At 42.2% G+C, this 23,502-nt stretch overlaps 1 protein-coding gene across 1 annotated transcript; it reads right to left on the bottom strand.

The window, feature by feature from the left end:
• Positions 1–2,691: 2,691 nt before the first annotated feature.
• LOC135197015 (phosphatidylglycerophosphatase and protein-tyrosine phosphatase 1-like) lies at positions 2,692–20,503 on the bottom strand. Its single transcript, XM_064223919.1, has 4 exons — positions 20,072–20,503; positions 19,838–19,918; positions 14,709–14,903; positions 2,692–2,952 (listed from the first exon to the last, which is right to left on the bottom strand). The coding sequence occupies exons 1-4, from the start codon at positions 20,231–20,233 to the stop codon at positions 2,833–2,835; spliced, it is 558 nt and encodes a 185-aa protein (XP_064079989.1). The 5' UTR covers positions 20,234–20,503; the 3' UTR covers positions 2,692–2,832.
• Positions 20,504–23,502: the final 2,999 nt, after the last annotated feature.

Below are 23,502 nucleotides of genomic sequence, written 5' to 3'. Positions count from 1 at the left end.
GTCCGAGACAGCTGAAGCTACCGGAGGTTCTTCTTCGACGGAACTCCCTGGACTACTAAGTTCCCCTTCCTCCCTAAGAGGAACTGGAGAACGTCCATCAGGAGAGAGCGTACGTCCAGCAGTCTCAATCCTGAACAATGACTTCCGTTGGTTGGAAGTACCCGCTACAGGTACGGAATCGCCCTTACGACGATCCTTAGAAGGACGGACATCTTGTGAAAGAGGAGCGTCCTTAGAAGCAACGGGAACTGTCTTAACAGACACGTCCCTACGAGAGGAAGCGCGAGCTTCCTGACGAGAGGCGCCAAAAGCGTCCTGCTTAGCCAAGCAAGCGTCCTGCTGAGCGTCCTCAAAAGCGTCCTGCCTCGCTCGAAAAGCGTCCTGCTTCGAACGGCGAGCGTCCTCAAAGGCGTCCTGTCGATAACTCAAAGCGTCCTGCTTCGAACGCCGAGCGTCCTGCCGAGCGTCCTCAACAGCGCCTTGCCGAGAGCGCAAAGCGTCCTGCTTAGAACGCCGAGCGTCCTGCCGAGCGTCCTCAACAGCTCCCTGCCGAGAGCGCAAAGCGTCCTGCTTCGAACGCCGAGCGTCCTGGCGAGCGTCCTCTACTGAGAGAGCGAAAGATCTACTCGGAGAACGAGAACGGTGACGATCCGGAGGAGGAGAGATAGACGCAGCGAGAGAGAATGAGACCGCTTCGTCCTCTTGACGGGCAGCCGAACGTCCTTCCTACGCTTAGGCTCGACTGCTGCTGGGCGAGTCCTCTGAGCCATCAGCGACGTAATCTGGTCCTGAAGGGACACTAGGATATCCTTCGTAGGTGACGAATGATCAGAAGAAGGGGTGCAGGACCCCCCCCTGAGGCCTGCGAGAAGGCGAGGGGCGAGGGGACGCCTCCTTCCTTCTAGCAGGTACAGCTATCTGCCTCTCAGGTGAACACGCCTGTGCGTGGAAACCAACGTCCTCGTCGGTAGAAACCCTCCCTCTCTTCTGAGGAGGAAAGGCGTCATAAGCATCCTCTGACGAAAGCGGAGACATAGGACGTGAAGCGTCCTCAAAGCGAAAGGTCCTTTTCAACGGACGCGAGTCTCTCCGAGCGCTCCACCCCTTGCGCGGGGAGGACGCTTCGGAGGACGAAAAGCAATCCTTCAGGACACGCGCTCGTGCGCGCTCCTTGGCAGCCTGGGATTTAGCAACAAGGCCTGCCGAAGGGACGCCAGATCGGTGGGGAGCCCCCGTAACCCTCTTGCGGCTTTCGACATACCCACTCCCTGAGTCCTGGGAGTCCGATAGAGGTCTAGGCCTAGAGGCATTATGGGGCCGATCTGACGCCCCCTCCACAACACTAGGGGCACTAACACAAACTTTCACAGGGCCAGTTTCTAGGGCCAAAACTTTCGATTCGAGAGCGCGAATAGACTCAAGAATCAGAGAAAGGGTGTTACCTTCTCCAGACACAGCACTGGGGCCCGAAGGCAACAAAACAGGATTAGGTTGAGCAAAATCTACTGGTGTTAGAGGAGGAGAAATGTTACTTTCCTTACCTTTCGTAGAACTGCCCTTGGAGGAAGACCTCCTGACTCTATCGCGCTCCAATTTACGTCGATAGGTCTCATACATCTTCCATTTATCATCATCCAAATCCTTGCATTCATTGCACCGATCATCAACCAAGCAAACATGCCCCCTGCAATCCATACAAACTGTGTGAGGATCAACTGAAGGTTTAAGAAGCCTCACCTTACATTCACTCCTCACACACACTCTGAAACTTCCAGTACTTGATCCCGACATCATGTACACAGAAAAGCCAATCCAAAATAAAAAACCAATCCACTATTACGCGTGCCAATCCAACAATCCAGAAGTCGATACCAAAAGTCAATCCAGATAATATTAAGCGAGATAAATCAAAAATCCTAGACGGAGGTACTGTAAACAGTTGTTTGCAGCACCGGCGACAGAAAAAATATGAATAGAAAATGGGAATGGTTCCTGATATCCGCCTCCCAGCGGCGGGAATGGGTACTACCACCTGGCCGCCCCACTACGTGTGCCGCGAGTTTTGAAATTCTGTCGGACGTCAGAAATACAGCTATATATATATCTGACAGGTAAGTTTCATGAACAAAATATAATTTACTGGGGTGTTTTTGGAGGGCTTGGAACGGATTAGCCATTTTACATGTAAAATGTGGTCCAAGATACGAAGGGCGCCTCAGAACGGATTAATTTCGTATCTCGAGGTACTACTGTACCTAGTTAAAAATCAAAGCAAAGAATGAAACAACACAAAATTACAGCAAAATGTTTGAGGATGCATCCCTGAGCTTCATATTAAATTTTAAAGGGTATGATTTAAATGGAGAAGCCTATTAATTACTTGACTAGGCTTCCATACGAGACCAATATGGTACATGTATAGACAGCCATTTTGCAAAAGTGTATAACACTTTCACCAAAATATAATCACAACTATTTTGGATCACTGGACACCTATTTCTGTTATCTTGCTAACTATCTTTGAGGTTTTGGTAACTACATTCTGCACTATATATTACTTAAAAATAAAATTAATATAAAATGTTAAAAGCTTCCATACAACCCGCCAATTCTTCTGTTTTACATAGTATATATATGCTGTGCATTACTAATTTTCATTAAGTAACTGTAGTGGGAAATTGAAAAATTAAATTCATTTATTAAAAATTTATTGAAAAGTTAAAGCTTATACATCAATACAGCACAATACCTTTGTAAGATTAAAAAAATAACAAAATACATTACCTATCTTTAAATAAAAGCTATGTACATAAACAGTAGGCTTACATAATATCACTGCTGCAATCTTCTGTGAAAAAGATGCAGAGCTTCATGCTGTTTAGGTCCCAACCAGATGTGAGGTCGAGATGCCTTTATATGTTCAACAGCAGTTTCAGGGGTCCACAGATTCTTCTGCAAAATTGAAATAAAATGATCCATAAAATATACATTACAGTATATCTCACACTTGGCACATAAATAAAACTGCTCCATGCCATTATACACCCAATACAAACATCACACCAATTGTAATTCATGCAGGTGGAATTTCTAATAATCATACAGTGATTTGTCATAACATACTCAACATTTTCCCTTACAAACCAACTACCAGCTACTTAAAATGGTAATTCAAAATATTTAAGAAAAAAGTTGCCATTATATAGAAAATTTTGCTCAGTTCAAATACTATACATATAGTATTATCACACCAGTGGAGGAACAACATCTAAGAAACAAAATGATATTATTATGATATAATAAAGTTTTATACATACTTACCTGCAGATATATACTTAGCTTTAGACTCCGTCGTCCCGACAGAAATTCAAATTTCGCGCCACACGCTACAGGTAGGTCAGGTGATCTACTGTCCTGCCGCTGGGTGGCAGGAATAGGAACCATTCCCGTTTTCTATCAGATTCTTTCTCTCTACCACCTGTCTCCTGCGGGGAGGCTGGGTGGGCCATTAATCGTATATATCTGCAGGTAAGTATGTATAAAACTTTATTGTATCATAACAATATCATTTTTATACATTCAACTTACCTGTCAGATATATACTTAGCTGATTGGCACCCTCGGTGGTGGGTAAGAGACAGCTAAATACTGAAATAGACAGGTAAACAACATATGTTGTAGGTACAAATAAACCTTGGTTCCTACCTGATTAAGCGGAAGACTTCGTGGCTACTGCCCAGGACTCTGCTTCGCTTCAAGAGCCTCAGCGAGATAGTGATCTATGGCTAAGAGATCTTGTGGGTCTGCCAATGGGGTCTTATCCACTTACTCGGCAGAGCCTAAATGGCCTTTGTCAATGGGTGCTAATCCACTAATATGACAATAAACCTGCTTTAAAAGCATATACGAGGAGCAAAAACATACATCCCGACCAACTGATCCTAACACCTGTGTTAGTTCTAAAGATTGTAAGGAGTATCCCCAACTCCTGACAACAACCCAAAAACTCAACACCACCATATACACACACACACCAGTACCAAAAAAAAATTTTGTACACCCTTATTTGTCGGATATTCCTCAGTTCCTTCTGACAAAAAGCAACGGTCGCCTGTGCGACGCCTAGTACCTTTGACAGTCAAAAACCAAGAACATCTCTAACTATAGGGTTTACGTACATACACAATAATTAAGGATCAGTTTTTGCTCCAAGTCCCAGCACCGTATCCGCTGACACAAACGGACCGAGAGAGAAGCACTTCTCATAAGTTACCCTGACATCCTTCAGGTAATGAGACGCAAAAACTGAATTGCATCTCCAATATGTCGCTTCGAGAATATTCTTCAACGACATATTCCTTTGAAAGGCTAGAGAAGTAGCAACCGCTCGAACTTCCTGAGCTTTAACTCTAAGAAGTTTGAAGGAGTCATCTGGGCAATCATTGTGAGCCTCAGTAATTACACTTCTTACAAAGAAGGCTAAGGCTAAGGCCCCACCGAATCCGTCGCGGCGCGTCACGTGCGTCCAACACGGCCACGCGTTTTTCGCGTTTAGATCAACTGTCATAGTTCAAACACGAGTGGCCCCACACGGCGCATGAGCGTGCGTGGCGTCAGGTGCGTTACCGGACTAGACGCACGAGGAACAAAACATTTTGTTTTGGGTCCGCTTGAAGGAAGAAATTGTGGTAGACCTACAACAACCTGCATTTGAACCACCTGCCCAACTTTGAGTTATAATCAAATGTGATGATTTGTGGTTATGATAAAGGATTATAGTATTTTTTTATTATATTCTAATGGATACATTTATATAAATATCTTTGTTTCAGAAGTTCCTGTATCAAAGTGTTCAGTTCACACACAATTCTACGTATCTTAATTTTTGTATTAAATAAAATAAAGTGCAACTTTACAAATTTCGAAATCAGTAATCCTTCCCTCAGAGTTACTACAAGTTTCTTACTTTGATACGGATCTTCTGTAATTGGTATCAAATTTTGATATTCAAGATATAATGCCCTCGTGAATTAAGTCAAAGGTTTTCGGCGTTATCCGACAATAAAAAAAAAAAAAACTTGTCTGGACGCTATCGTAACTTATGAAAGAGTTTTGCATATTCTCCACTCTTTCCTCTTCTAAATTTATGTCATACGTCCAGATTTTCCTACTGTTCAACCCCTCTAATTTGCTTGACAGCACCGAGTCAGAGGAAAACCTCGCGCGCTCCCTTCATAACGGCAACTACTGCTAAAGTTTGAATTGTCCGTCTTATAACCGTCACTCGTGTGTCTGGTTGGGCCACACGCGCAGAAGACGGAGACGCTTGTAGACGGATAGCCGTGTTGCACGCACGCGACGCGCCGCGACGGATTTGGTGACGCCATAGCCTAAGGCGTTCTTAGACATGGGTCTTTTAGGATCTTTCACAGAACACCATAGACCCTGTTGACAACCTCCCAACTGCTTCTTTTTACTCAGGTAAAATTTAAGGGCTCTTACTAGGTTCGACAGGCCCTTTACTTCAAAGCTCCTGGGCCAGGGCTTTGAAGGATTTTCATTTTCGCCAGAAATAAAGTCTGGAACGAACAAATGGCAGCCTCTCCTTTAAAACCAACCCTAGAATCAAGAGCGTGTATCTCGCTCGTTCTTTTGGCTGTAGCGAGAGACAACAGGAATAAACATTTTCTCGTAATGTCTCTGAAGGAGGCAAGGTGTGGAGGTTCGAACCGCTTCGAGGTTAGAAATTTTAGGACTACGTCCAGATTCCAGCTCGGGGTTCTAGGAGTATTGATTTTTGAAGTCTCGAATGACCGGATCAGATCATGAAGATCCTTATTATCAGCTATTTCTAGGCCTCTGTTCCTGAAAACAGCTGAAAGCATACTCCTGTACCCTTTTATAGTGGATACGGAAAGACGCGATTCCTCCCTCAAGAAAAGAAGGAAATCTGCAATGTTGTTCACAGAGGTATTGGAGGAGGACAGCTTCTTCGATTTACAATATCTCCTAAAGACTTCCCACTTCGATTGATAGACCCGTATAGTTGACGGTCTACGGGCTCTAGCGATAGCCTTTGCAGCTTTTTGAGAAAAGCCTCTCGCTCTGACGAGTCTTTCGATAGTCGAAAGGCAGTCAGAGCGAGAGCGGGGAGGTTTTGATGATACCTCTCGAAGTGGGGTTGTCTGAGCAGATCTGCTCTGTTTGGAAGAGATCTGGGGAAGTCCACCGTCCATTCCAGTACCTCTGTGAACCAATCTTGAGCTGGCCAATATGGGGCTATTAGAGTCATCCGCATCCCCTTTGAGGCCACGAATTTTGTTCTGATTACTTCGCCCAGAATTTTGAATGGGGGAAAGGCGTATGTATCGAGGCCCGACCAATCTAGTAGAAGGGCGTCGACAGCGAATGCTCTCGGATCTTCTACTGAAGAGCAGAAGATGTCTATCCTTTTGGAGAGGAACGTGGCAAACAGGTCTATGTGAGGTCTCCCCCATAGAGCCCAAAGATGTCGACAGACCTCTGAGTGGAGGGTCCACTCTGTGGGAAGGACCTGGTTCCTCCTGCTCAGTCTGTCTGCTCTCACGTTCCTCTCTCCTTGGACAAATCTCGTGAGGAGGATGATGTTTCTCTCCTTTGCCCAAACTAAGTGATCCCTCGCCAGTTCGAAGAGGGAAAACGAATGAGTCCCGCCTTGCTTTCGAATGTATGCCAGAGCGGTGGTGTTGTTCGAGTTGACCTGGACCACCCCGTCTCTGACTATTGATTCGAAGTACTTGAGGGCAAGGTGTATGGCTATCAATTCTTTGCAGTTGATGTGCCATGACATCTGCTCGTTCGTCCAGGTGCCTGACACTTCTCTTGTTCCTAGCGTCGCACCCCATCCCGTTTCCGAAGCGTCTGAATACAACACTTGGCTTGGGTTCAGCACGGATAAGGACACTCCCTCGTTCTTTTTGAGAGGGGCTAACCACCATCTCAAGTGATTCTTTACCTCGAGAGGTATCTGGAACGAGTCCGAAAGTTGTCCTGTCTTCCAGTTCCATACTTTCTTTAAGAAGAACTGCAGGGGGCGAATATGAAGTCTCCCTAAGGGGAAGAACTGTTCCAGCGAGGAAAGAGTTCCTAGAAGGCTCAACCATTCCCTCGCTGAACTTTGTTCTCTCCCTAAGAAGTTTGAGACTTTCATAAAGCCTCGTATGAGTCTTTCCTGCGAAGGAAAAACTCGAAAACCCCGAGAATCCATCTGAATCCCCAGATAAACCAGGTTCTGGCTGGGGATCATCTGAGACTTCTCGAGGTTCACAAGTAATCCTAGAGATCGAATCATGTCTAAGGTCGTTTTTAGGTCCTCCAAACACTGAGTTTCTGATCTGGCCCTGATTAGCCAGTCGTCTAAGTAAAGGGAGATTTTTATTCCCTTTAAATGAAGCCACTTCGCTACATTCTTCATTAGGTTCGTAAAAACCTGAGGAGCTGTGGATAGGCTGAAACACAAGGCCCTGAACTGAAAAATCTTCCCCTTCATTATGAAACGAAGGTACTTCTTTGACGAGGGATGAATGGGAACATGAAAGTAGGCGTCTTTAAGTCCAGGGAGACCATCCAATCTCCTGGACGAAGGGACGACATCACCGATGCAGAAGTCTCCATACGGAACTTCTCTTTTTCTACAAATTGGTTCAGAGCACTTACATCCAGAACCGGTCTCCACCCTCCGGAAGCCTTCGGGACTAGAAAAAGGCGGTTGTAAAATCCCGGAGAGTGTGGATCTAGCACCAGCTCGATGGCTCCCTTGTTCCACATTTCCTCTACCATCTGAAGGAGCGTGTTTCTCAGCACAGGGTCCTTGTAACGAGCTGACAGTTCGAGAGGAGTTGACGTCAGGGGAGGTCTGTCCCTGAAGGGGATGCGATATCCCTTTCTCAGAACCGACATCGACCAAGGGTCGGCTCCTCTCTTTGCCCAGGCTTCCGAGTATTCCAGTAGCCTGGCGCCCACTAGTGTTTGGAGGTTCTGCATGCTATTTTCCCTTCTTAAAGGAACGGAAGGATGATCTTCCTCGCTTGTCGGAAGTCTTCCTTTTGAAGGGGGGTCGTGTCTTGGGACCTCCACGAAAGGGCTGTTGATACGGAAGTGAGACTTTTTTAGCAGCTGTCGTAACTGTTCTGTTCTTCTTTGCCGATTGGACAAAAAGGTTTTGCGTCGCCTTCTCAGTAAGTGAGTGTGATATTTCCTTCACTAACTGAGAAGGGAACAGATGTTCAGATAAAGGAGCGAACAGCAAGGCAGTTCTCTGAGAAGGAGAAACAGCCTTGGTCAGAAAAGAACCAAAAACCGCTCTCTTTTTTAGTATCCCTGCTCCAAAGAGGGAAGATACTTCTCCAGAACCATCCTGGACCACCTTATCAATACAGGCCAGAATGCTATGAAGCACTTCCGGGCTAAGACTTTTCTGATTCTTGAGACTTCTTAGAAATGTTACCCCAAGGACCCAGTCTAAAAAAATTAAAAACCTCCAGCACGTGGAAGAGTCCCTTGAGGAGATGATCCAAATCAGACATGCTCCAAGTAGATCGTGCAGAGGATAAGGCTTGTCCTCCACTTAAGAATTCTACCAGACTCGAGAAATCCGACTCTGCAGAAGCAAGAAGAGATAGGCCCATATTCTCTCCTGTTTCGTACCAAATGCCTCTTCTACCTGTCAGTCTGGAGGGAGACATACAGAAGACAGTCTTTCCTAGTTCTTTCTTGGAATTCATCCAAGAACCGACAGATTGGAGAGCCTTCTTCATTGAAATGTCCGGTTTCATTTTCAAGAAGGCAGAGGACTTATATGGCTTATTGCTCGAATAGAGAGACCGAGGCGAAGGCGGAGCGGCAGGGCTCAGCGATTCTCCGTATTCCTGGAGCAGAAGTGCGGATAAAGTCTTATAATTAGACAGTCCTTCATTAGCTGGGGCTTCGTCTTCCGAGATATCCTCTAGCTCGAGCCCAGCTGAAGGAGAACGTCCTTTACCGGACAAACACTCCGTAGGTCGCACATATTCTGAATTAGGAGAGCCTCTATTCGGGGAAGGACTGGCGGAAAAAGACTCTACGTTCTTTTGTAAGAGAGCTGGAAGTCCTTTCTATTCTCTTACATGATATCACCGATCTTTCCTTCTGAAGTCCCAAAGAGGAAGATCGCTTTCGAGGAGAAGAACTCTTGGAAGGCGATTCTAGCCTGGAAGGTTCCGCATGTCTGGAACGTTCCGCTTTTGAAGAAAGCTCTTCATGCTCGGAGAGTTCCTCTTGTAAGGAAAATTCCTCTCGTCTGGAAAGTTCCACTTGTTTGGACTGTTCCACTCTTCCGGAAAAAGATTCCCGTTTGGAAAGTCCCAAGTGTCTTGAAGGCGATCCGCGCTTTGAAGTTCCCGCTTGCTCGGAAGGATCCGAGCGCTTGGAAACTTCCGCTTGAGTGGAATGCTGGGAAAGTTCCGAGCGCCTGGGAGGCGAATCATGTCTGGAAGCTTTCGTGCGTCTGGAAGGTTCCGCCTGTGCGGAAGGTTCCGCGCGCCTGGAAAGTTTGGAACATTCGGAATGTTCCACTCGCCTGGAAGATTCCACGCGCCTGGATAGTTCCGCGCGCCTGGATAGTTCCGCGCGTCTTATGGAAAGTTCTTCCACGGGTAAGGAGAGTTCGGAACGTCCGCGATATTCCGAGCGCTTGGAAGGAAACTCTTTGGTACGTTCTGTTACCATAGAAGATTCCGTGCGTCTGACCATTTCCGAGCGCCTAATAGGCTCCTCACCTTTGGAAGGTGCCTCTTGCTCGGAAAAATCCATGTAACGGTCCTTCAGTTCGTCTACTTCTTCGTTCCTGGACATTCTCTCCTTTCTACCGGAAAGTTCTCGTTGCCTGGAAAGGGCTTCTGTCCTAACTGGCGCTTCTCGCCAAGATGGTTCTTCCGGGTCTGAAGAAAACCACTCATCTATAGGAGCTCGTTGCTTGGGAGAAGATGGAACAATCTTAGGAACCTCTCGTTTCGCGGGAGGTACCTCTGAGCGCACCGCGGACCTCTTTATAGGAAGGGAGTTATCTTTCCTACGAGGTTTCTTGGAAAGAACTCCAACCAATGAGGAGATCTGTTCCTGCACTTTTTGTAGGATCTGAGCAGTAGTCGCATCCCTGTCCGTGTCGGAACGAGGGGAGGGAGATCTGGAAGGTGTCTGAGATTCCCTTACAGCACTTGGAGTCAACAAGATTCTCTTTTTTACTGAAGAAGCCTCTTCAGGAAAGTGTTCTGGACTTGAGTCAAGCGCCGTAGCTTTCCAGCTCCTCTTCAAGGGGCGAGAAAGATTCGTGTCTTTCCACCCTCTTCTAGGTGAAGGCGACTCTGACGACGAAAAACACTCGCGAAGGATGCTTTTCCTGCAGCGATCCCTGGCAGTCTGGGGCGTAACAGAACCTGCCGAAGGGACGCCTGACCGGTGGGGAACCTCTACAACCTTCGTACGGCTTTCGACATTCCTTCTCCTCTGGGCCAGGGAGCTTGGAAGAGGTCTAGACTTGGAAGAGTTGTAGAGCCGATCAGACGCCCCCTCCACTACACTGGGGACACTCACATCACTGTCCACTGTTAAATCACCACTCTTACCTTCTAATGCCGCCATTTTAACCTGCATTCTATGAAGGGTAGCCTTCAGATCCGCAATTTCCGCTGCTGAATCTGTAGGATTTAAAATGGGTGAAAGGGCAGAAATAGGGGGAGAAGGATTAATTAATGCATGGGAAGAAGCTAGAAAACTAGAAACTAGTTCGCTAGACCTAGATCTACTTTGGCTTTTGGAAGCTTTCCTCAGCCTATCCCTTTCTAGCTTCTTCATATAAGAAGTAAGATTCTTCCATTCTTCTGCACTCAGGTTCTCGCACTCCTTACAGGTGTTAGAAAAAGAACATTCATACTTTCTACAACGCCTGCATACAGTGTGAGGATCTACCGAAGCTTTCGGCATTCTCACCCTGCAGCCCTCATTCACACACCTCACAACAACACTCGAGTCAGACATTCTTAGAAAATTCCAAAATCAAGTTCAAGAAACGGTCCACAATAGCGTATGCCAATACAACGATCCAGGTACGTCACCAAAAGTCGGTCAAGAAGATCAATTGCGATGAAAAAAGAATTCCAGCCACGAGGTACCAACAACAATATTGACAGTACCGGCGACAGAAAGAATCTGATAAAAAAACGGGAATGGTTCCTATTCCTGCCACCCAGCGGCAGGACGGTAGATCACCTGACCTACCTGTAGCGTGTGGCGCGAAATTTGAATTTCTGTCGAGACGACGGAGTCTAAAGCTAAGTATATATCTGACAGGTAAGTTGAATGTATAAAAATGCAATTTAATTACAGCTCCCCAGATAAAAGAGTTGTGATCTGATAAAAAACACTTATAAACACGGCCTGTTTTAATAGCATTCATTTTGTTACCATGAAACTTGAGGCAAAGGAAACATGAAAGAATCCCATAAAACTGAAGGAAATTAATTAAGACCTCACTTCCTTGGATCATTACAGACATATCCTTTAGAACAGAAATACTGATAGACTCTGGGAAACATGTGGACATGAAAATTACAGATCTCAAAAGTGAAATGAATGAAAGACTTCCAAGCGTGTGTGACTGCAACTCTATCAAGATCAGCATATTAGAAATCAAATCTCATTACAGCGAACATTTACTTATCCACAATTCTGAGAGAAGTGTCCTAAACTTAACTTGTCAATATTTTGGTATCAGATACAAGTACTTTACCAACACCAGAGGTATACCAATAGTTTACATTTAAACAATTGGGTTACTAGTGTAGAAAGTGTATGCAGGAAGTAAATCTTTTGTTAATCCTTATATTCATACTTGAAAAAACATTTGTTCTTTGAGTATGGTAATAGCAAATATTTTAACATACACAACTGCACAAAGTGATTAACAAAAGCGTATTGAACAAACATCAGTCTCAGTAGGTGATATCACATAAAGTGTGCTTAGTAGAACACTGTAGACACTACTAAAGGTTTATTGCAGTTACTTGGGCCTCCACATGCTCCATTTTTTTTCCATTTATCTTTTGCCTGTTCCCTTTGGTCTTTTCTTAGCTAACCACATTTCTCCAATGAGAATAAATCCTACCAAGAACACAGTCTTGTCTACGGTGCTTGCCTGAAGATTTTGTTCTTAAAATTACAAATTTTAGGAGTAATTTGTATTTTTTCTAACATACAAACTGAGGTCTTTACATATGGGATTAACTTCCAGCCGACCAAGGGTTTGAATACATGCAGGAACATTATACAATATAAGTGAAACCTGAAGAAAAAGTAAAGTCAGACGTTGGACAGGTATGCGGGCAGAGACCAAAGGGAATAGATGACAAGCAATGTGTCTCACTATACTCTGTTTTTTTTCCATCTGTCCATCCGCCAGTGGTGTTTGCGCATGGTAACACTGCATCCCAGGCTTTAAATAATATCCTATTTCGAATATTAATGGTGTAATTCGCATACAGTAAATTATTAAAACACTTTTCCTTTGCAAATGTGCACCAAGATATCCTTTATTTACCTAAAACTTCCACATAGCGTAACTATTAAATTAAAGCCCGGGACGCAGTGTTACCATGCGCGACCACCACAGGCGGATGGACAGATGGAAAAAAACAGAGTACGGCATAGGTGCGCATAGTAAGTGTAGTAACCCCCTTATGGTGATGAAAGAGTACGTAGTACTGTTATGTAACTTGAATTGCTCCTAGGAGGGAATAAGAAGATAATTTAGAAAAAAAGTAAAAATTGTCAATGTTTATTATGCAGTTAAAAGATAAAGCAAAATGTTTTGAGTCAGTATGGGAGAGTGTAAGCTTCTAGAACTCCAATATTGCATATGGCATTAATACTTGATGGAGAGCACTGTTAACAAGGAAAGACCTTTGTTCATTATAAAGAATATACAACAGGCCAGTCTTCATACTTGTTTTAAAGTTCTGAAGTAACTTTCAGATAAGTTAAAAGAATCACTTAACATCTAGTCAAGTTCCTCGCTGGCCGAGTGGTTTTCGAGTTGGGCTGCCAATCCGGTGGTCTCAGGTTCGATTCCCGGCTCGGCCAACGCGGAATCAGAGAAATTTATTTCTGGTGATAGAAGTTCATTTCTCGATATAGTGTGGTTCGGATCCCACAATAAGCTGTAGGTCCCGTTGCTAGGTGACCAATTGGTTCCTAGCCACGTAAAAATATCTAATCCTTCGGGCCAGCCCTAGGAGAGCTGTTAATCAGCTCAGTGGTCTGGTAAAACTAAGATATACTTAACTAAATTAACATCTAGTCAATTAATAATTCTCGTTTCATGGTGAGATCATATCCTGTGCATATAAAATATACAAAGAAATGAAGTCAATGAAAGAAATAGAATGCATACAGTAGCATACATGAATACTGTATCCCCTCTAGCTTTCAACTGTAATTAAACGTGTACAAAATAGTTGTCTATCACAAGACTCCATACAATAGTACTAAATTGTAAATGAGAAAATAGCACTACACAGCAATGTCATAGGATGTCATAGGAAAAGTAGAATGGTACCTTCTGTACTGTAGTACAAGGATAAGCAAAAGATTAGAAGTTTCTCCTAGGAAGAGAGAAACATTTCTGTGAAAATGGTAACTTGGCAGATTACAGTCTCATTCAACTAATACCATCTGTACACAACTGAAAACGAGTTGGCAACCCTTCAAAAACTGACATACTTGGCATATAGGCCAGTTCTGTGAAGAAATATCATGAGAATGTGCCCCGTGACAACAGCTGATGGTAGGTCATTCAACTCTGCTTGCTAGCAAATACATTATAAGCAGCCCAGTGACCAGCAAAGATGTGGTAAGCCATTTTCTAGTACAACCTGGTATAATCTGGGTTTTAATTATACTGCTAATGAAAAGCTGTGTAACTGATTTGCTAATGAAAATAATCTGTCATATTCAGATACATGGGATATCAATTAAATATACTTCTCAAATTAGTTTCCCTTTCATTAAATCTTTAAAAAAAATAGGTTTCAAATTACACTAATGTGACATGCTAATTAAATGACAGTAAATTTTAATGACATCTGGATAATGCAGGTAGACAAGCTTATCAAAATAGCAACCGTTTCTCAAATGTTTTTATAAGTAAAATTTTCCATATTTTTTCCTTTTTTTTTTGCAGATTTTGGAACCAGATTGATGTTGAATTTTTATCATATGAAATAGAGCAATGTATATTACACTCCTTTTTCTTTCTGTAGTGAAACCCAAGGGAAACAAGATAACTCAAATAAAGTCAAGGTCCTAAAAACCTATTATGTACTAGTACTGTGAATATGAAAGCAAAACAACCTTTTAAATAAATATTTAAGAAACTCACTTCAAAATAGTTATGAGATCTTTTAGCCAACAGGATGTTAAAAAGTTATTTCTAATCACTGTGGCATTGTTTTCGTAGACACACCCAATGGTATTAATACACACAAAAACTCAAAATAGAAGACTATGAAAGACATGCCTCTGGATGATTATATATTTCAGGTACAACAATCCTAAAAATATCAAGTACCATGGGTACGTTGAGCTTATTCTTAAATACTGCACTTCCACAAAATGATAAACAGAAAAACTTTACTTACAGCCATCAAATAACACGCAACCAGAGTAGCACTCCTAGTTCTTCCAGCCTTGCAGTGAACATACACATGTCCATTTTCCTTCTCATCAAATTCTTTTATAAAATCAACTCCCTGCTGAAGTTTGTCTATGCTAGGGGCTTCAAATATATCGGTAGTACTCAGCTGAAGAAAGCTAACACCTACAGCTGCCCACTCCTGCAAAGCCAAAGGGATAACATTTGTCACTATAGTATTTAATATTTCTAGTAATGGCAAGACATCCTATTGTATCTTTAGAGGTGCTTTCCTGAGGTTTCTCTCTTTTATCCCCACAATAAGCCTATAAAAGCTACTCTGCATTCTACATGAGAAGGCAGGTTCTCTGAAAGGTTGAACAAAGCAATCTAGTACAGTGCATCATGTAGTGAAGATGAGTTATTGGGAGGGGAAAAAACTACAAATTCCAAGTCTCCAGTTCATGGAGCTATTCACACACAGCCTGGTCTAAGCTAGTCCAAGCTGATATAGCATAACAAGCATAAGCTTGGCTAGCCTAAGTTTAAATAAAATGTTTGCACACAGACTGTGCATTGCTGATAAGTTAAAAAAAAATGGCCAAATCTATCAAAAATACCAAATAGTATATGTACAAAAGATTTTTTTTTTCAAATACGTACTATACCCTAATTCGTCTTTCCTAACCAGTCTAATCACTGTGGCATAAGAGCTGAAATTTACTCCAATATAATTACAGCAAGGTTTGATTATGTTAAAATGTTTGTACCCAAAAACAATGGTAAATAAAAAGTGTTAGTAAGGTGCATTAGCATTACAATGTAACCCTTCAATGTATGTACAGTTTTTTTGGGCTTGAAGTTTTATATAGGATTTACATTTTAAAAGACTGAGTGCAATATAATAACAAACTACCTAACCTTTGGCACAGACATTCATATGAACATCTTAAATGAAAAAAGAAACAAAAACAACTTCATTACTACTACTTTTCCCTACCTAACCCCCACACAACTATAAGCATTTGGTAATTTCCCTCCTCCCTAACACACAGACAATAAAATGCACCAACTAACTGACTAAATCCAAATGAAACCACCACTACCATTATCTTGTTAACCTACACAACAACAAATATTTCACAAGTTACCACACCTAATAATAAAGTCTGTTTATTTGATTGTTTTATGTACAATCAGACTGAAACCAAGCAAAAACTAGTGTTGAAAAGAAAACGTATCAATTCTCAGAGAAATCATTACTTCCAAAATTTACATAGCCCTGTCAAACACTTTTTCTTTTATTTGCAAATGTACACACAATTGCTACCAATGCCAGTTTCATACAAAGAGACACTTGTAGAAACCCTCCGAGCTCACATCATTGACTAACTATTTCCCTCTTCTTGAGGGAGGAAACTTCCTCCAAGAGGGCTGAAAACCTCTCTGAGTCTACAGAATAGGTAATCAAGATGATGGACTAATGGAGGTTTCTCCTTTAATGGGACAGAGTAGCCCTCTCTTAGAACTTTCACTATCCACTGCTCTGCTCTTTTCTCACTCCACTTCTCTCAAAAGAGAAGGATCCTGGTACCTACTGGGGCACGAAGGATGTGGTCTTCCCTTCCTTGAGGAAGATTTCTCTGAGGACTTCTTGATGGATCGGGACAAAAAATGGACATTTGTTCGAGGCCTAGATGAAGACCTCTGTCTACCTATGTGAAATAGATACTTGGTGCTGAAGGGGGAAAGCTCCTTTGGCAGCCTTGAAGACTTAGACAAGAAGTTCTGAGTAAGCTTCTTTTGCAATTCTGATGCAGTCTCATTAACAGTCGACTGTGGGAACAAATACTCATGAACTAGAGAGAAGAAGAAAAGCACAGACTTCTGAACTGTAGTGACTCTTTTGGTGGCATATGAACACCAAAGTTCTCTCTTCTTCAAAAGACCCATTGCACAGAAAGAGGCCAATGCCAGAGACCCATCTCTAATGCATTTATCAGCATTAGAAAGGACATTGAGTAAGTCTGAGACAAACTCCACAGTAAAGAAAAGGGTGGGTCCTGTATCTTTTGTGCAAGGGAGCCCACCAACCAATCCAAAAAACTGACTACTTCAAACACCTTGAACATATTCCTAAGCCAATGATCCAGTTCAGCTGAAGAAAACATTACTTTGACCGACAAAAAGGCAGATACACGCGAGGAGTCAATGAGCCCAGAGAAGTCCACTTGGGAGGAGGCAGTGGCACCCAAGGAAGGAGCTTCTCCAGTGGCATAAGATAAATATCTTCTGCATAACAGGGGGGTAATTGAATGAACCCTTCCCTTGCTCCCTCGTCTGAGAGCCAATTCTCTACTTCGCTCAGCACCTTTCTTGCTGAAACAGAGAGCACCATCTTGGGCAACCTGGGTGACCCAAGAGGTTGACTTATCATCTGGAAAGTGGATGCAGGTGAGGTCAGGGCTGCTGGTGAAAAATAAAATCAGAAAAATTATGAAGCAGGAAAAGCAGAAGAGCTGCATATGCCAAAGGATGAAACTCTTCATCTAAATCCTTATCCAAATCCTCCTCAACAGATGACACTAGTGTTAACCTCTTCATTACCGAAAGTTTGTTTGGAGGTAGGCGGGTACCACCATTCAAGTCTACTACACCGCCGCGGGTGCATAAAGGTGGTACGAAAAGTACCACCAAAACTCCTCTTTTCAGATAGGGACTTCCAATCATTCTGTAATTTTCGGCTTGAAGAGTTTGGAACAAAATAACAGTATGACACGATGCCAGACGTATGATGAACGCAAAAAAATATTATTACTGCTTATAGTAGTGTGTAGGTGACAGATGAACTGCGTCTCAACAAAAAATCACAAAACCAGACAAGCGTAAACATGTAATAGCTTCTACCTAAGTATAAAACCAGTTGCATCATCATTTACTGTATTTATTTATTTATTCACTTATTACATTTTACAAATAAAAGATATGAACACCAGATAAATGAAGGTAAAAATAAAGCCTTATAGTAACTTTATATATAAAAAACCAAACCAGAGAAAAAGCAAAAATGCGATTTTTTCTGAGGACAAGAAACTTGAAAAATTAGTTTAGATACCCCTGATACCCCTAAAGTTGTTTTCTGTGATGAAACTAATCTTAGAAAACGACATCACCCAATTTTTGAGAGATATACTATAAAATTTGCGATTTCCATATTTATCGGCAGGGCTTTCGCTTTAGTTGTTGCTCTTTTTTTTTGTTATTACGTGCTTATTTACTGTTCTATTTTGATAATACTTTATGTGCATGTTCCAGGTGGATATACCAACATTCTGTAAGACCGAATTACTATTCAAGACTATAGTTTTCTCACCAACCACCAGTGTCCCTTGTACAAGGGACACTAGCGAGAGATTCGGATCGGCAGCGAACGCAATGTTTACATTCTGCTCACCCACCCGGTAAAGAAGGGGTTAAGGATAACTCCATAACAGACTTAGCAGCAGGGGTAGGCTCCTTCAAAAAGCCTGGAATGTCACCTAATTCCTGCTGAATGAGAGCAATGACAAATCCACACTAAAGGAGCAGGAGTCAGATGTCAAAAAGCTGGAGCTGGTGCCAAGAATTTAGAAAAGGAGACTGGGCAATTGGGTGCTGAATGGTCTCTGTACATATGGGTGCTACTGGGTGCTCAGGAGCTTCTGAAAGCTCAGGCAATAGTGGGCGCTCAGACACTCCTGCACCAACAGAGGCCACTTAGTGCTTGTGTCTGGGAGTGAAAGATGAATGTTTGGGCAGTAAAACTTGATGCTCTTCATCTGAACATTGTTGAGAAATGCTCTGGGCTGTTCCACAAACTGTAGGAAGGCTCAGAGTCCCTGACTTCCTTGCAAGGTACATAAGGGGTGCAGGATACATCCATTGCAGGCCTTTTCAATGGCCTTGACTCATCACTGAAACACCACTGTTCAAGGCTAGATCCCCCTGAGCTAGAGGAAAGATGATACACCTCTGAAAAGATGCCTTTCCACTGGCTGTCTGTTGCTCCCTGATACCTGACATCAGGTGCAACTGAGGGGCTGACTACCCGTGGGGCAGACCCCACTGACCTTCCTTAGGCCTCTGGTATGACTTCTCCCAGTCTCCCAGTTTTAGGGGAATGTACCATGGACCTTTGCCTAGGAGAACTCATTCACTTGCACTGTTAGCACTCACTTTACTTACTTGGTCCATAAGGGTTTGAACCAAAGCCCCAAATTGGGCCATAGAATCCATGATCAACCCACACTTCTGATTGAATCTTGTCCTTGAGGCTGGCAGTACCATTGGGGTCAGAAGCATGGGAGCCAGGTAAAGGATCAGGTGGTGTGTACAGCTGGAGAACTGGGAATAGGGGACACTAAAGAAACAAGATACAATAGGCATCAATACTACCAGAAGACCTAGCAGATTCCTGACTAACTGGAGTCTTTTTATCATACCTAACAGTTGCCTTTCTTCCTGTCCCTTTCGAATTTAGTAGATGAGAATTTAAGACTTTCCAACTCTATAGAATAGACTTGACCCCTACAATTCGTGATAACGGTGTGAGAGTCATATTTCACTGAAGTCAACCTCTTATTGCAGCCTTTGCTCCAATAATGAGTACCATATGTAGTAGTACTTGCATCAGACATGGTCAAAGTAGTCACCTACCAAAAAAGTCTTAATACTGAAAAAATAAAAATAATTCTCAATAAAAAAGAAGTCAAATTGTTAAAAATTCGGCCTTCTAAGAAAACCTATCACTGTATAAATTGCTGAAGGCTACCAAAAAAGCAAATATACTTCACCAATTGTAAGCCAATTGTCTCAAACTGTCAACTAGCAAAGTAATGAATTCCAAAAATACATGAAAGCTCACACCCTTTGTCGTAAGCTGGCAGAAACAAATCTAAGCTCTTTGCCGAGTCGTTTCTCTTTTACCTGAAAGTGGGCGGGCTAGTTCTGACACCAAAACAAAAGAATCACTACAACAAATTTCAAATTTTAGCTGCTGTACTAGATGAAACTATAGCTATGTAATTAGTACTTGGTAAGTTACTTATATAATATTTAGCAATTAACATTAAAAATATTGTATTAGGGCTAACTTACCTCTTCCATGTTTGAAAGAAACTTTAGCTCATAGTCCTCATTCATAGAAATAACACCTCGGACACCTTCTTTCTCAACTAACTGAAAAAAGAAGTAAGATCCCAACAATAAATACTTCTTCCTAATAAATATTGGGCAAAGGAATTTTATAATATTAAGCACATACACTTTCCACAGCAAAAGGCAAAACTTGCATATCAAGATGTACTAGTTGCAAAACTCCAATAGGCTTACCTGCTTTGTCATATTTCTGAAGGGAAGGGCACCCAAGATCACACGATTGTCTATGCGATCAAACCACTGTCTGGCGGAAAATTTTTCCATGAAGACATTGAAGACAAGTGTTGGAACAAACGTGACTCTGGCGAAGATCTTACCCATGCTAGCTCTATCCATGCTATAACGAATAAGACAACTATTAGCTTACCATGTGAAGTACTGTGCACATCAAAAATAGCATGATACATGACAATAGACTTGGAGACTCATACCAAACCCCCTATTGTATGAGACTTGTCTGAATATAGACAGGAAAAACACAATGTCACTGATAACTATCTTGGATAAATATAAGCTCATAACTCTACCATAACTACGTATTAGTATTGTTACTAATGACTATTACTATTGTTTATAATTATTCTTGCATGCAAAGTTGAAGTGTTAAGGTTAGTTCTTAATACAGCAACTTTGCAAGAATAATTCTCATTACTATCTTGTACATGTCAGCTTTTCCCTTTATGGGGGACCGCCATAAATTGAGCTCTCTCAACATGTGTCTCTTGGGTACCTTCTGCCTGAATTCTTATCTGGTCTAAAGTCTTTGTGTCTGTCCTTTTATCAAGATTTCCTACACATTCCAGTAGGTCTAGATCCTTTTACTTCCATATAAACCACTTTTCAGACTGGCTACTCCTCACCTAACATTCTTGGTCACACCTTTCTAAAATTATTTCTATTTACTTCATTCATACCAAAGTTTCTGATGTAAAGATTTAAAATGGTTTAGGCATCATAAATCTTTGCTCTGTTCACTGGTATATTTTGATACCTGCTCCACAATCCAAATTTCATGCATAGGTTTGTTTGTTAGTTTGTATGGTGTTTTTACGTAGCATGGAACCAGTACTAGTTATTCAGCAATTGAACCAATGGCTTTACGTGACTTCCAAACCATGTCGAGAGAGAACTTCTATCACCAGAAATACACATCTCTCACACCTCAATGGAATGCCTGATAATCGAACTCGCGGCCACTGAGGTGGCAGGCCAAGGCCATACTGATCATGCCACTGAGGCGCCTTTCATTCCTAGGTAGTAAAAATGTTCTTGTCCTTCTAAGATCCAGTCCTCTACCACAAAAGACTTCACCTCTTCCAGTTTGCTTTTCTTATACATCTTTAGCAGCAACGAACTCTTCCATCAAATTTTTGTTTAACAACAAACCCATTACTCAAAATTTGCCCCCTTTAGTAATCGGAAAAATGCCCAGTTTCATCAAAAGAAGCTGTTGTTAACAAGGAACCTTAGTTGAAAAATGTACAAAAGATAACTCTGTACATGCAAAATACAGCTTCTGGGTAGACCACATCCAACTGGCTCACAATCATATCTGTGAATCCATTTACTTCTCATCATTGTGACATATGTTGACTTTACTCTCTTATACCGCTGTGCTGTTTGTGTTCTTTTAACAGTAACCATTTTAACAATCTGTAAATTTCAGTGTTTCGTACGAGGTTCTTAAGGTATTTCCGTTTCCCTTTTCCAGTCAGCCTTATTTTCCATCTACTGGGGCAATTTTATGGATTTCTGAGTGTTTATTACTGTTATAGGTTTTGGGCACTCAGTATGGAATTTTTATTCTAAAATTAATATTAATAATACTTACCTGTATAATTTATCTAGCCCTAAATCCCCAAAAACCGCACCAAATTTTACCACATTGGCAACCCTGTTACCTCCTATTCTGTCCACTAGTTGGCAACGCTGCCGTTGACAGTTACAAAACCTTCCCTGATAATCAGTTGTGATAGCCAGATCATGGGGTAGGATGGGTGGGACTAGATAAATTATACAGGTAAGTATTATTAATATGTTATTGTTATAATACAATTAAGTTTGTTCATACTTACCTGGCAGATATATATATAGCTGTATTTTCTGAAGTCCGACAGAATTTAAAAATTCGCGGCACACGCAGTGGGCGGCCAGGTGGTAGTACCCATTCCCGCCGCTGGGAGGCGGATATCAGGAACTATTCCCATTTTCTATTCATATTTTATCAGTGCCACTGTCTCCTGAGGGGAGGTGGGTGGGCACTTTAATTATATATATCTGCCAGGTAAGTACAGTAAGTCCTCGGGTTACGCTGGTCTCGACTTACGATGTTTCGTGGTTACGAACGCGCCCCCATAAAAATATAAAAAAATAATATTTTGCGTCGTTCCGTCTTACGCGGTTTAGCGTCGTAAGCAATGTAAACAAACGCGAACTAGTTCCGGGCGCACGGCGGAAGAATACGCTTTGTGGGGGAGACGGACGGCTCGCTTCGCTACGCTCATTCCTCGCCCATACGCCATTTTGGTTGTTTACATGCCTCTCTCTCCCTCGTGTTGTATCGTTTTGTAACTTTTTGCTCTTTGTTATGGCTCCCAAGCGCAAGGCGGACTCTTCTGATGGTAGTGCATCGAGAAAAGAAAGGCCATCACCATGGAAATTAAAGTGGACATTATAAAGCGATCTGAGAAGGGAGAAACGCCAACAAACATTGGCCGCTCGCTTGGCCTTAGCCGTTCGACCGTTGCTACCATTATCAGATAAAGAGCGCAAATCGTCAAGATAAAGAGCCGCCGTTGAACATGTGAAAGGATCTGCTCCTATGAAAGCGACAGTGATAACTAAGCAGCGTAGTGGTCTAATAAAGGGATTTTGACGAAGGAAAAATCTATTTCTGGGTGATTGGCTCGTGTCGCCCTATGAAAGTATCCTTAATATCATTCTTTCTAGGTAAAATTAGCCTAAATTACAGAGAAAATAAATTAAGAAAATGTCAGTAAAACTGACTCGCTCACTCTTAAAAAGAAGTGTCGGTATGAAATAGGGGCGAGTGTGGAACACTACCACGAGACAGACACCAATTAGAACTTCCCTATCAAAATCCCCCCAAGAGAGAGCTGATACCAACGGGCGATGCAGCCTCTACTACTACTACTAGAGGACGCCACGGACAGCAGCGCCCCTAGCGGTCATCCTTAATAAAAACATAAATACATCTTGTCCTGCAAGGGGGGGAAAACAAACCATAAAAAAGGGGATGGGTTTCATAGGGCGACACGAGCCAATCACCCAGAAATAGATTTTTCCTTCGTCAAAATCCCTTTTCTGGGCTCAGCTCGTGTCGGCCTATGAAAGAGTACCAGAGAAACAGACAAGATGGAAAAGGAAAAATGAAAAACCTGTTAAAATGATGGATATAATATAAGTAAATCAAATACAGCATACAAAATAAGTACTTAAACTAACTATGGTAAACAATAACAGAATGTTAGTAAACTTAAAGTACTTAAATGGTAGTAACAATAATATAATATGCATGTAAAACAAAGAAATAGTTGAATTTACTTAATTAGAATATATAGGTACAATTATATACATACATGTGT

This window comes from Macrobrachium nipponense, chromosome 18 (assembly GCF_015104395.2).
Source record: "Macrobrachium nipponense isolate FS-2020 chromosome 18, ASM1510439v2, whole genome shotgun sequence".
NCBI classification, from domain to species: domain Eukaryota; kingdom Metazoa; phylum Arthropoda; class Malacostraca; order Decapoda; family Palaemonidae; genus Macrobrachium; species Macrobrachium nipponense.
Note: the sequence above shows the minus strand (reverse complement) of the source record. Positions and strands in the feature narration are given on the sequence as shown.